This window comes from Aethalodelphis obliquidens, unplaced genomic scaffold (assembly GCF_003676395.1).
Source record: "Aethalodelphis obliquidens isolate GAN/ISIS:26980383/991018 unplaced genomic scaffold, ASM367639v1 scaffold47, whole genome shotgun sequence".
In the NCBI taxonomy this organism is placed as follows: domain Eukaryota; kingdom Metazoa; phylum Chordata; class Mammalia; order Artiodactyla; family Delphinidae; genus Aethalodelphis; species Aethalodelphis obliquidens.
In genome coordinates this window covers 120,182-134,828 of record NW_020837991.1, presented here as the reverse complement: position 1 = coordinate 134,828, position 14,647 = coordinate 120,182, and the positions used below count along the sequence as shown (strand labels likewise).

The 14,647-nt window shown below is 44.3% G+C and overlaps 1 protein-coding gene across 4 annotated transcripts in view; it reads right to left on the bottom strand.

Moving 5' to 3' along the window:
* The window catches only part of TUBGCP5 (tubulin gamma complex component 5), a 55,477-nt gene extending 46,403 nt beyond the window's left edge, over positions 1–9,074 (bottom strand). The window contains exons 1-3 of one of the 4 annotated variants that reach the window (XM_027082448.1): positions 8,900–9,074; positions 6,447–6,500; positions 6,220–6,328 (exon numbers count right to left, since the gene is read on the bottom strand). In XM_027082448.1, coding sequence (XP_026938249.1) covers positions 6,220–6,328; positions 6,447–6,500; positions 8,900–9,045 — 309 coding nt within the window. In that variant the 5' untranslated portion in view covers positions 9,046–9,074. The remainder of the gene's footprint in view (positions 1–6,219; positions 6,329–6,446; positions 6,501–8,899) is intronic. The other 3 variants (XM_027082444.1, XM_027082446.1, XM_027082445.1) reach the window with 3 other exon arrangements.
* Positions 9,075–14,647: the final 5,573 nt, after the last annotated feature.

Genomic DNA, 14,647 nt, shown 5'->3' with positions numbered 1-14,647 from the left:
TAAAATGACCACACTACCCAGCAATCTGCAGATTCAATGTAATCCCTATGAAAATACCAAGGCATTTTTCACAGAACTAGCACAAATAATTCTGAAATTTGTACAGCAACACAACAGACTCTAAATAGCCAAAAGAATCTTGAAAAAGAAAAACAAAGCTTGAGGTATCACATGCCCTGATTTCAAACTATATTACAAAGTGATAGTAATCAAAACAGTATGGTACTGGCACAAAAACAGACACACAGATCAGTGTTACAGAACAGACAGCCCAGAAATAAACCCACATTTATATGGGCTATTATTCTATGACAAAGAAAGCAAGAATATACAATGGGGAAAGACAGTCTCTTCAATAAATGGTGTTGGGAAAACTGGACAGCTACATGCAAAAGAATCAAAGTGGACAACTTTCTTACATCATGAACAAAAATAAATTCAAAATGGATTAAAGACTAAATATAAGACCTGAAACCATAAAATCCCTAGAAAAAAATAGGTAGTACACTCTTTGACATCAGTCTTAGCAATATTTTTTGGATATGTTTCCTCAGGCAAGGGAAACAAAAGCAAAAATAAACAAATGGGACTGCAGAAAATAAAAAGCTTTTATACAATGAAAGATAATATCAACAAAATGAAAACGCCACCTACTGAATGGGAGAAGATATTTACAAACCATATATCCAATATGGGTTTATATCCAAAATACACAAAGAACTCATACAGCCAATATTAAAAAAAAAAATCAGATTAAAAAATGGGCAGAGGATCTGAATACACATTTTTCCAAAGAAGACAAAGAAATGGCCAGACACAGGAAAACATGCCCAACGTCAGTCATCATCAGGGAAATACAAATTAAAACCACAAGATATCACCTCACACTTGTCAGACTGGCTATTATGAAAAAGAAAACAAATAAGACGTGTTGGCGAGGATGTGGAAAAACGAATTCTTGTATACTGGTGGTGGGAATGTAAATTGGTATAGTCACTATGGAAAACAGTATGAAGCTTCCTCAAAAAATAAAAAATAGGGAGTTCCCTGGTGGCCTAGTGGTTAGGATTCTGGGTTTTCACTGCCATGGCCCAGGTTCAATCCCTGGTCGGGGAACTGAGATCCTGCAAGCTGTGCAGCACAACCAAAAAAGAAAAAACAAAACAAAACAAAAACTACCATAAGATCCAGCAATTCCACTAAACAGAAACACTAAATTCAAAGAATATATGCACCCCTGTGTTTATTGCAGCATTATTTACAATAGCCAAGATATGGAAGAAATTTAAGTGTTCATTGACAGATGAATGGATAAAAAAGATGTGGTGGTGGTATTAATGGACTATTACTCAGCCATTAAAAAGAATGAAATCTTGCCTTTTTCGACAACAGGGATGGATCCAGAGGATACTACGCTTAAGTGAAGTAAGTCAGACAGAGAAAGACAAAGACTGTATGATTTCACTTACATGTGGAATCAAAAAGCAAAACAAATGAAAACCAAAACAAACATACAAAACAGAAACTGAGTCACAGATACAGAGAACAACAGGTGGTCACCAGAGGGAAGAGGGATGGGGAATAAGTGACATAGGTGAGGGAGATCAAGAGGTACAAACTTCCAGTTACAAAATAAATGAGTCATGGGGAAGAAATGTACCCTATTGGGAACATAGGAATAATATTGTAATAACTTTGTATGGTGACATACGGTAACTAGAAATATCAAACCACTGTACTGTGCACATGGAACTAACATAGTGTTGTAGGTCAATTATACTTCAATTAACCTTTAAAACACGGGTTAATTTGCTCTTTTATGCTACCTGTTCGCAAAGAGATGAAAGTAAAGAGTTAGATCTTCATCTCTAAATCAGTCACGTGTCCCTTCATAGTCTGTCTTATGAAGACCTGCACAATCCCTGCTACTTTATGGAAAGTCAAGAAATACATGTACATATATATTGAAAGAGCAATTCCATGTGCTATACATTCATTATATCAGAGGTGGCCTTGAATCTCAAAGTTAGAAATAATTTTCTACTTCCACATCCTCTGAAGTCCAAAGCTACAAAGAGCCAGAATTCCTAGTTCCAGTGGCGTTTTACAGATATGCCAAAGTCTTTGCTTATTTCTTCTGGAATAACAAATAACCCTAAATTCTCCTTTGCCAAACATCGTTTCAAGCCTGGAGGTAAGGTGTCCTTTACTGAGTAACTCCTATGGAAACTATGTCTATCTATTTGTAAATCTAAGTAAAGTGGGGTTAGAGATTCGCTTCTGGCATGATGGAGGAAGATGGCCTTCAGATCCTCTCCCCAAAAAGTAACTGTAAGTCTGGACAAGATTGCCAAAGACAACCATTTCAGCGCTCTGGATCAAGCATAGGTATACAAATGCAGTGTTTATCCATGAAAATAACCTCAGGTAAGAACAGTGTGAGTTTGAGGCATGTATGCCTAAAGCTATCTCCCTTCTCCCACCAGCTCCATCAGAGTGGTACTTCAGCCAGGGCTGGACAGCAAGTGAACACTAGCAGCTTTGCTGCCATTGTCTTAGTGGTGATCGCAGTGGCAAGTGAGTGGGGAAACCAGCAGTTGCAGACCTGAGTGTCGGGCAAGCAGTGGACCAGCAGAACAGTTGAGGGTTTATCAGGGAGCTCTTGGATGCAAGACAATGAAAGGGGGCTTGCTAAGCTCTCCACATGTCTTGGGTTGACTAGAAGCTGTGATGTGCACAGCAGAGACTGGAGTGGACCCAAGCCACCCACATCTTTGGCTGATGGAGACTGAGTTCATGTGCAGAGATGAGAGAGCCCACACAAAGTATAAGCCAGGACAGTCTTGAAAAGAGCTTAAGTAGGAATGTACTTCTCAGTCCACACACAAGTAAATCAGATTAACAACCAAAAATCATTTAATGTAATACACTATATCTTATGAACTGAACTATGTCCCCCTCAAATTTATATGTTGAAAATCGAACTCCTATTGTGATGGTATTTGGAGATGGGGCCTTTGGGAGGTAATCAGGTCACGAGGGTGGAGCAACTGGTCCAATGGGATAAGACCAGAGAGCTCTCTCTCTCTCCACCATGTGAGAAGGCAGCCACCTACAAGCCAGGAACAGTCCTTACCAGGAACCGAATTGGCCATCACCTTGACCTAGACTCCCAGTCTCCAGAAGTGTGAGAAAATAAATTTGTTTTTTAAGTCACCAAAATACCAGCGTGTGGTATTTTGTTACGGCAACCTGAGCTGACTAAGACACATGAATAGGATTCAAGGCAAAAAAAGATATGATATCTCAAAGACACAGAAAAAAATTTGACAAAATCCAACACTCATTCATGGTAAAAACTTTCACCAAACTAGGAATACAAAGGAACATCCTCCTTCGACAATCCAATTTAAAAATGGTTAAAAGACTCGAATGAATATCACAGAGGCATACAAATGGCTAAAAAGCACATGAAAAAAATGCTCAACATCGTTAGTCACTCAGGAAATGTAAATCAAACCATAGGAGACATTACTACCTACTCTCTAGGATGTCTACAATCAAAAAGACAAACTATAACAAGTGTTGGAAAGGATGTGGAGAAACTGGAACACTTAAACACTGTTAGTGGGAATATAAAATGATACAGCCACTTTGGGAAATAATTTTGCAGTTTTTTTAAAGGTTAAACCTAAGCTTACCATTTAAACCAGCCCTTCCACTCCTAGAAATCTACCAAGAAGCGTGAAGAAAGCTCACATGAGAATATACACAGCAGTTCATTACTCATACTAACCAAAAACTGGCAACAATCCAAATGTCATCCACTGGTGATTAAGCAAAATGTGGCCATATCCATACAATGGAATACCATTTAATAATTAAAAGGAATAGAATATGGCCACATGCTACACATGGATGAACCTCAAAAACATCATGAAAGTAAAGCAGACACAAAAACTGGATATTGTACAATCTCATTTATATGAAATATCCAGAAGGGCAAATTTATACATACAGTAAGTAGATCAGTAGTTGTGTGGGGTTGGGGTGAGAGCAGGCATTGACTGCAAAAAAACTGGGCTTGAGGAGAGCTTCTGGGGTGACGGAAATGTTTTAAAACTGGACCGTGGTTGCATAACTACGTATCTACTAAAAATCAGTGAACTGTACATTCAAAATGGAGGAATTTTATAGTAAGTTATATATCAATAAAGCTGAAAAAATGTGACGTTATTGCTGCACTACAAGAGATGTGTCAAAGACACCACAGCAAAGGAGAAAAGGGCAACCAACCAACTTTGCCTGTGTAAGTGGGGAAGAAGCCAAGGACAGAGAGGGACAGCAAGGCAGAAAGGAATACACAGATTTATTTCCTCAACAAATATCTATTGTCTACTCTGTTCTAGGTGCCTGAGAACACATCAGAAGCAAAGTCTACACCTGTAAAACTCCTATGTTAATGGGAAGATAGGAAATAAACAATAACAAACATGATAAACAAGGTAAAAGTATGTATAGACAATATTTGAATTTAACATTAAATGATGAGATTCCTCAGGCACAAGGGGAAGGGCAGGTACAGGACATAGGATGTGCCACAGAAGAACTAGGGTATGTGGTTTCACTGTGTTCAGTGAGCCCTGTGACTGGGGGTGTACAGAAAAATAACCAAAGATGGCAACAAAAAGGTCAAAGTAGGAATCAGAAGTGACACTCAATGTTTCATTTAATTATTCTGCACCACATAGGTATTTTCATTGGTACAGATGAAACTGAGATTAGGGCATTTGCCTGGCAAAATGATAGTAACAGTATGCACTGAAGATGGTCTTTATTGGACTAACAGTGCTTGGCACATAGTAAATGCCCTAAAAATGCTTGCCTTTATGTTTATTATTAATATTATGGTGTCATAGTGCCTAAATTATTAAGTTCTATAGTCTATCCAGAAAGCTATACAAAATGAATCAAGAAGAGATATAAAAAAAGATTTGCCTCCTTCTCTTTCAAAATGATCCTTGCAGGAACAGTACACAGAAGTGTATTTCTGATCCTTAGGGCATGGGTTCATAGCACTGCAGTTCTCTCCTCCAGAAATACCTTTATAGCCCTTCCTTAAATTTATGGACAGTTTTAAAAATTATCTCAAGCTTTCTTTCTTAGGCCACAAACTCAGTGCAGACAAAGGGAAAGTCTATCAATAACAGAATACTCCACAGAGGTTATTGTGAAGATTGAGTTAATATATGTACGCACTAAAGGGTTAACTCAGGAGGCCTGGGTTGCCCAAACCCTGAACATCTCAAAGATCTTCAGGACTGGCCCTTGACCAGCTCCTGAGATATCCTCTGAGCCCTTGGAATACCCTGCTAGTACAGTATATTTGTATGCCATTCTTTGGGCCACACTGTTATCAGCCTGACCAGACAGTTTATGATAACAATGTGACTTATGGTGAACGATTTTGTAGGCCTGAAGTCCTTGGTTTGACCTCTGGGAGTGCTGCAGATTGAGTAGCTAAGGTCAGCCACATGGGCAAGAAAATCCTGGACACCAAGAAAATCCTGGACACCAAGACTCAGGAGAGTTTCCCTAGTTTGCAACATTTTGTCACTGGGAGAGTTAAGTGCATCCCCATGCAAGTTCACTGGGAAGGGACATCTGGAAGCTTGTGCCTGGTTTCTCCCGGACCTCACCCCATGCCTTTTCCCTTTGCTCATTTTAAATCTGTATCCTTTCACTGTAATAAACCATAACAAAAAGGAGAGCAATTTTTTGGGGGGAGCTCTGCGAATGCTTCCAGTGAATCATTGAGCCTAAAGGTGGTCTTGGGGACCCATGACAGAATATGGAAGTCCTTAGAAAAGCACCTGGCATCTAGTGAGCAATATATGGATAATTATTATTGCCAAGTGCAGAGAAGTCATTTAAAAGTTTAAGGATAGCCAGAGAGTGCTATTATTTCGGCCAATCTCTGATCTCAATTTCCATAGTAGGTTGGGGCTAAGATGATTATACAAGAACATACTTCTTTCATCACAAGCTTGAGACACACTGGATTTGATGGCAACACTTAAGTCAATTTCCAGGAGATTCTGGTTCTAGTTAGTAGACAATACTAAAACAGAATGAATGTTTAAATGTTAATAGAAACAGGCTGACAATAATCAGATTAGAAACAGTAAAATACAACAGAGATCTCACAATATAGCATACCTTGATTTCCTTCATGCTTGGAAGTGATGCATTTAGAAATTCCTCAGTTAATCTCTTCCAACTAGCAGCTTTGCTGAGATCAGAATGAATGATGAATTTTTCATAAATCCTAAAACGTTAAAAAAATATCAACCGGTAACTGTAAAACTATATTAACAAAAAGGTCTATAAGAAAATTCATATATATCTGAACATGCACATATATATATACACACATATAAACTTACCCTTCTATTGTCTTTTCTACTTTGTGGCTGTTGACATCTAAGAAACGATGAAATCTAAATGAGAAAATGTAATTCTTATAACAATCTTGTCATATAGCTATGCAGATTAGTCTCACAACCATGCACATCTCCCCGACACCCTATCCTCAGCTATATGTTTCCAGTGAGTGCACCTCTCTCCCTGTATCACCTCTATCATTCATGCAAACCACCACTGAATCTGAGAGACTGCTCAAGCATTCATTCCATAGGACACAGGCTGTCCTGAGCTACCCAACCCTGTCCTCTGGCTCCTCTGTCTTTTCATAATGCCATGTGTCTAAGTCCAGCACAATACATTCTATAGCAGGGGTTCCTAACCTTTTTATGCCAGCGAAGCCCAGTGAATCCTAGGGACCCCTTCTCAGGGGTTAATTAATTATGGGGTATGATTAATGCTTTTAATCATAAAATGAAATACAAAAGAAGCCAAGCATAGTGAAATACAGTTGTGAAATATTTTTTTTACTTTTTATTTTTTTTGCGGTATGCGGGCCTCTCACTGTTGTGGCCTCTCCCACTGCGGAACACAGGCTCCAGACGTGCAGGCTCAGCAGCCATGGCTCACGGGCCCAGTCGCTCCGCGGCATGTGGGATCTTCCCGGACTGGGGCACGAACCCCCAGGGAAGCCCTATATTTTTATTTTTATTTATTTATTTGTGAAATATTTTTTTAAAGTTTGTGATGCAGTAAGAGACATATATCTTTGTTACAGCATTAAATAACAAAATCTAGCAGTGGGTTCATAACTATGTAACAGTAAATGACATTTAAAAATATCTGCAATAACTACAATATGGCAGTGAAATATGTGATTTCTGTTGGTGATACAGTCATATAATAAGTAACGGCCTGTTGCTTTCATTCATAGTTGAAGGAAATGCTACTTTTTAGTTAGAGATTAGTGTAATTTTTTTCTTGTCCAAATCCATAACATCTGAATTCTATCTTCAGGCCCTCAGGTTAAGAAGTCCTATTCTACATCATATGTAATTAATTTTTGTCTGTCTTACCGAAGGACAGAAGCTTTATTTTGCCTATCTATGAATTTCTAAGGCCTAGAATGTGGTCAGTTTTTTAAAAAACAAACATGAATTGTTCATTTTTCTGATGGATTAAAGCATCATGAAATTATAGTATAGCTCACTCAACTCTTGTTTTTCATCTTTTAGTATCAAAGCCACATAATCTGTACTTGAAGTAAATTATACTACTAAATAACATATCAAATTCTAATCCAGTAAATGGCTGAGTGGAATACCACTTTACTTATAATAATTTAGTTTCTCAGTGTGCAAAAGTAGGTAATAACTGCTAATGTCTCTCTCAACTCTAAAATAATGTCTACTTACCTACTGTCATTTAGAAATAATAATATAAAAAATTATTTGAGATACAGCATTTAAATTTCTCTATTTATATCACCTATTCAGGCATTGTTATATTTATAAGTTACATTTAAGAACTGAGTATTTTATTTCAGAAACTTGGGGGGGGCTGTTAGACTCATCTATTCTTATTATAAACCAGGTAGGCACTTTATGATCATTAAGGTTGATAATCAAGATTACAGATTTTGCAAAACTGTTTACTATTCAAGAAGATTTCTACTGAAATTAAACAGGTAGAATATTAACAATGACTAACATTCTTCTGATAATTTTTTAAAAATAATAATTTAATTACAGGTAATGATCAAAACAGTATCGTCTAATTTACATGTTCCATAAAGAAAAATGGGAGCTCTGACTTCACCTAAGTACCTAGACTGAATAAATCTTTAAAAATTAATTACATGAAAAACTGTATTAGAAGTTGCATTAGGTGGCCTGGTGTACTCTATGCCAAGAACTGTTCTAGGTGCTGGAATAAGAACTGAACAAAACAGACGAAGATCCCTACCCTGGTGGAAGCTGTATTCTGCATGAAGGTGGGGGAGGAGACGACAAACAGTAACAACAGGTAAGTTATCCCATGTGTCATGCTACGCGTTTTGGAAAAAGAAAAAGAGCAGGGTAAAAGAGATCTGGAGTGGCCCAAGCAGGGAGGGAGAGTCAGCGAGAATACAGTTTTAAATTGGGTATGGCCATTATTTTGCTCTAAAACTTTACTCACCCATCCATTCAAAAAATTGTTTGATGGGCAGTGGCCCGCGCTAAGCGCAGTGGGCGGGGCAAGGAACTGGATAGACAGAACCCTTCCCTAGGGGCGCACTTCTAAGACTGGAGGACGACCCCCAGCAACCCACAACCCACTGTTCGAGCTTGCGTGTGTCACTGCGTCAGGGACCCAGAAGGCGCGAGGTCACCAAGCAGCTGGAGCGGCAAGGCGCGCTGGGGCTCTGCCGGTCGCGCCACGCGCCGCACACCTCGCCAGACCCCTTCCGTCCCCGGCTCCGGTGCCGCGCCCGCACCTGAAGTTGGACCAAGCGAAGTGCAAGGCGAGCTGGAAGTTGGGGTCCGCCTCGTCTTGGACGCCCGCCACAAGGCGGACGAGCTCGCGCACGTCGCGTTCTTGCCGTCGGTCCAGCCGGCTCCAAGACGGCGACGGAGACGCCATACCTCCGGCACTCCCGCAGTCCTTCGCCCGGTCGCGCCCGCTCTCGCGAGTGTTCGAGCTACCGGCTAGTTGAGCGAGGCTGCGGCCTGTCTCGCGAGAGTTCGCGCTGCAATCGCGTTGAGCCCTGGCTCTGATATTTGTTGGTGGCTTGGGTCTCACGTGGTTAAGTTTAGGAACGTTTTAAAAGGGGTAGACGTTATTAGTAGTTTTATTAATAATAGTCTCTGGCTAACCTTGGTTGATGGTTTAACTCCTAATGTTTTGAGAGCAGCCACTTCTCATTCGGTGTATCAGTTTGCACCTGAACTTTCAGGTACCATGATCCGTTAGTTGCCCATTCTTCTCTAAGCTTCAGTTTCTCCTAGAGGTGATCTCCAGTGATCTTTCGGTCCCTCTCTGCCTACAAGGGCCACAGTACATGGCCCACGCTCCGGCAGGTGTAAGGAAAGTGCGTTGTCCCCCACACAGGCTGAGTGCTACACCTCCTGCTCTTGCCAGTGACTCCCAGTGGCCAAAGGAGAATTTGGTAAACCTCGTTGGCCAGAGGTAATGTCTTTGCTGTTGTTCGTAATTAAAACTGTACTTTAAAACTGTTTCCGTTAAGAATTGCTCGTAACCATTCCAAGACTTGTTACATAGAACTCTTTAATTTTTTCTTTTAGGGATCTACTGGGTTTTCATGTGGTTTATTACATTGCATTACCGTAGTAAAAGATAGCTGATACACCACTGTCTCAGTCTGTTTGGGCTGCTGTAACAAAGTACCACATACTGGGTGGCTTATAAACAACAGAAACTTATTTCTCATAGTTCTGGAGGCTGGATTTTGAGATCAGGGTGCCAGCATGATTGGGTGAGGGCCTGCTTGCTGTAAGCTGACTTCTGGTTGTGTCCTCACATGGTGAAAGGGGTAAGGGAGCTCACTGGGGCCTCTTTTATAAGGGCACTAATTCCATTCTTGAGGGCTCCACCCTCCTTTTCTAATCACCTCCCGAATACCAGCATATTGGGCATTAGGATTTCAAATTATGAATTTTGAGGGGACACAAACAACTACCTAAAACATAGGCTGCACACAACTGCACAAATCCCACAAGAAGGCGAAAATCATAGCAGTAGAAATGATTCTGTGAAACGGAATTTATACTCTCTCCCTAGGCAGTCTTTTTTACTCCAGTCTCAACTATCATCTGTGTGTTTATAACTCTCAAATTTGTGTATGCAGCTCACATTTTCCTTAGCACTCCAAATCTATAATTGCTTATTGTACATCTCCAAAATCAAAGTATACATACACACTTACATGTGTCTTTCCTGCCTCCCTATGTAGCTGGTTGGTCTTGACCTCTGGAGGGATACTTAGAAAACTTTCCACAGGGCGCTCCCAATGACTTGGACCCAGTAGGGACTGAGCTACTCTCCCAGGCCTCCCTGGCTGGCCTGGGCCAATGTTCCCATTCTGGAAGGGGAATTGGAAATTTTTTCTAGAGGTGCCTCTGATGACTGAGCCCCATTCAAAATACAGTTGGCCCCCAGATATCCTCTGTGGGCCTCAAAGGCTGGTCACCCACTCTGCAGGGGATGTGGAAACATTTTTGGAAAGAACATACAAAGACAGGATAGCAAACAGGCTGGGTGCACTGCCATGTGTCCCTTGCTGGCCCAGGCCAGTGCAGCCCTCCAGAATGGCCCTTGGATAAATTTTCTGGAAGTGCATTCAAAGAATAGGCCCCAGGCACCACTGCAGCCTGGCTAAGGGTGCCATCCCCATCCTCCTGTCCAGCCTGTCCCAATGTCCCCTTTGGAGGGACTTAGAGATATTTAAGGGGTGTTTCTGTCGAATGTGCCATATATGGGACTGTGCCAGTCTAGGGATGCCTACCACAGATCTACATGCCCAGCCAAGTTGGACTGGCTTTTAGAGGGAACTTACAAAAATTTGGGGGAGGTCCAATGCCCTTCCCTTCAACCATGGCCAGCCTGAGGTGATGCCCACCTCTGGAGGTGAAATTGGAAATGTTTGGGGGAGATATAGCCAGTGACCAGGACTGATGCAGGATTGTGGTCAGAGTGCCCGCCCCAGGCCTGTCTGTACTAATGGGGCTGGTCCTGGCCTTGGAAGGGCAATTAGAAACTTTGGGGGTGGGAATCCCAATACCAGGACCTATCCAGGCTCCTTCTTCAGGCCTCCCTGGCCTGCCCAGGCCTTTCCACACCAGAGAGAGGCTTAGAAATGTTTTGAGGTATCTCCAAGGACCAGTCACCAGGCAGGAGCACAGCCAGGGCCAAGGTGCCTCTGCAGCCTCCAGGCTTGTCTTGGTGATGACCCCCCTCAAGAGGGAGACATCAATATCTTCAGAATGTGCACCCACCTTTTAGTCTCCAAGTGGGACCATGGCCAGAACTGGGGTGCCCTCTGTGGCCTCCCTGTTGACCTGGGCTGGTACCTGACTCTGAATGAAAAGGGTGCCTCCCCAAAACGTTTCTCAATCCCCTTCCAGTGGCTGAGATGTGAACGGCCTGCCAGGGAGGCCTGGGGAGGGCTCTGGGCTCTGCCACAGTCCCACAAAGGCCCGGCTGTCAGCAGCACCCACCTGAGTGTTCCTAGCCCCGCTCTGGCCGAGACTGGCCCGAGCCAGATGGAAAGCAGGGGAGGGCAGCGTGGACACAGCTCTGGTCCTGCATGGGCCCAAGTCATTAGTGTGCCTCCAAAAACATTTCCAAGTTCCCCTCAAAGGGTGGGTGTGTGCCACCATGAGCCTGCCAGGGAGGTCTGAGAGGGCACTAAGGGTCAGGCCCTGGTCCTGTGTGGGTCTGGTCATTGGATGGCCTCTGGATGTTCACCTCTGAAGGACGTGGGCACTGGCCCAGGTCAGCAAGGGCTGCCCAGGGAGAGTAATGTGTGAGGTCCAGTTTTTGATGTGCCCCCAGAAAATTTTATGTCCCACTTTGGTGGTGAACACCAGCCTGTGACCGACATGGAGGCTCCAAGTGGGAGTCTTCATCTCAGCTGTTGTTTCTGTATCCCCCTTACAAATGGGGATTGGTCTGAGCTGGCCAGAGAGGCCCCTGGAAGGGTGCCTTATGGGGCCCAGTCGTAGAATGCACTCCTAAAACATTCCTAAGACCCATTCCAATGATGGGGAGCCAGTGAGAATCAAGAAGGACGTGCCCAGGCCTGGTGGTATCCCATGTGGGCCTGGTCGTTTCATGCAGCCACCCAAATGTTTTCATGTCCCAACCAGAGAAGGGGGCACTGCAGGCAGGTCAGATGCACCCTGAGATCCCACCGAGACTCCATGAGGTCCTCTGTAGGGCAGGTCACTGGAGGCGGCACCCAACCACTTTCCTAATCTCTCATCAGTGGTGGAGACTGGCCTGGGATGGCCAGGGAGCCCCACGGAGTGTCCTGAGCATGGTCAGGCATGGGCCCTGGTCAACTGTGGAAAATATCTCCAAGTCTTCTCTATGCGTAGCACTGGGTAGGGATGCCATGGGGTGGTACTGGGGCCTAGACACAGTCCTGCGTGGGGCCTGGTTACCACATGTGTCTGTTGAAATTTTTACCAAGTCCCTTTTGGAGTCAGAGACTGATCTGGGTTGGACAGGGAGGCCCAGTGATAGCACCGTCCTGACCACAGTCCTAGGTGTGGCTTGGTGGTCAGATGTGCCTCCAGAGACACACAGAGATGTGTGTCTCTGGAGTGGCCAGCCAGAGATGCCTGTGGAGGGGCAGATGGTCCAGCCACAGTCCCACATGGGCCCCTGTCATCAGACGCCCCTTTAGAAAATGTTTCCATGTCCACTTCTGGACCTAGGGAGGCTTGGAGAGGAAGTCTGGGACTGGCTTCCCCAGCGTTGGGAGCACCTCACACAATGTTTTGTACAGTCCTGGAATGATTCAGGCAGAGAGGGGCAACTGTGGAAGCTGTCCATGCACACACCACACCGCTGCACAGGGCCCACTCTCTGAGGCCCAGAGAGTAAGAACTGCAAGAACTCATGGCACAGAACAACTCCATCCAAACCCTTCCACTAAAAGACTTGAGCAAACTGTGGCTTGTCTTTTGGCAGCATGTGTCTCTAGGATGACCCCATGTCCCACCCACCACCCACCCCAAACAAAATACCTGCTTGGGAACGCCCAGTGCTGACATGAAATGTTCCAGCCGACACCTGACGATTGGCCCCTGCCCTCCCTTTCTTAGAGGACTTACTGAAAGGAGTCTGTAATTGTATCTATCTCTTGCAACTCAGAAGCATCTCTCTCAAGGACCTGAGAGCCATTCCTTGGAAATGTAATCACTAAGATAAGGCCTCTGTCTCCCAGTCTCTGTCCTAACTTCCAAAACTGCCAGTGAACAAACACAGATGAACACGTTGCATCTGCACTGAGCAACCCTGTGTACTTCTTCAGCTCTCTGACTGTGCCCAGCCATCACACGCCCCTCCATCATTCTCCCCTAAAATGCCCAAATCAGCTCTGCGCTTATTGGAACAGAGCTCAGCTCTATCCCCTACTGTCAGAAGTTACTGAGTAAAACCTGTTTTCTGGCTTTAACTAATGTCTCGCTGTGTTTATCTTTGACAGGGGGCACCCGGGCCTGGCTGACTCTGCTTGGTCAGTGCGTTTCCCAATGTTTTCTGTCCCCCTCTGGTGGTGGGGACAACCCAGGATGGACAGGCAGGCCCTGGGGGCACCAAGGTGAGGTGAGGGGCTGGGCACGGTTCCACCTGGGCCCTGGTGAGCGTATGACTCTCCCTTACCATTTCCAGGCCACCCCCTGGAGTGGGGACAGCGGTCTGGGTTGGCCAGGGGTCCTAGAGGTTGCACACCTGGTCATGCCTCAGTCCTGTGGGGTCTCAGTAATGAGCAGCCTCCACCAAAAAATGTCCAAATGGCTGGGGGGGGGGTGGTGGAGGACCAGGACTGTTCAGAGAGGGCCAGGACTGGGCCAAGGAGGTGCCCCAGTTTCACCACGACCCTTCACAGGGTGCAGGTGGTTGCACACCATGAAGATGTCTCTGTCTCTCTCTGGAGGGGGGCCAGGAAGTCCTGGGGAGGGTGGTAGGGACTCCACCAAAGTCAGCTTGTGTCGGCTGTAGGAGGATATGGGACCCTGTTGCAGGATGCACCTCCAGAAGGTTTTCTGTGTTGCTTCAGAGGGGAGATGAAGCCAGCCAAGACGGGCCGAGAAGTGTCCACGTGGCCCTTTTTATTGAACCACCTTCAGAAGATGTTTCCAACTCACTGTTTAGAAACACATGTATGTGAAACTGTATTTAGTGTTGTGTGTTTGTGGCAGACACTGTGTTGGGTGGGCTTTGTGTGTGAGACACTGAGTATTTGAGGGCTCGAAGCTTATTGGAGTGGGGGGGGGGTGTGTGAGAAAGAGAGAGACACTGTGTTGAGTGGTTTGTGTATTTGTGATCACTGTGTTTCGACCCCAGGAGGGCTCTTTTAGCTGTCTCCACCCTGCTTTGGGTGGTGAGCCAGCTGGCCATAGTTTGCTCCTTGCTCTTAATTAAGAGGGTGATTGTTTTCAAGTATCCTTGGTCACTTCTCTGGGTGATGGGTGGACAAAGGGATCCCCCAACTGCT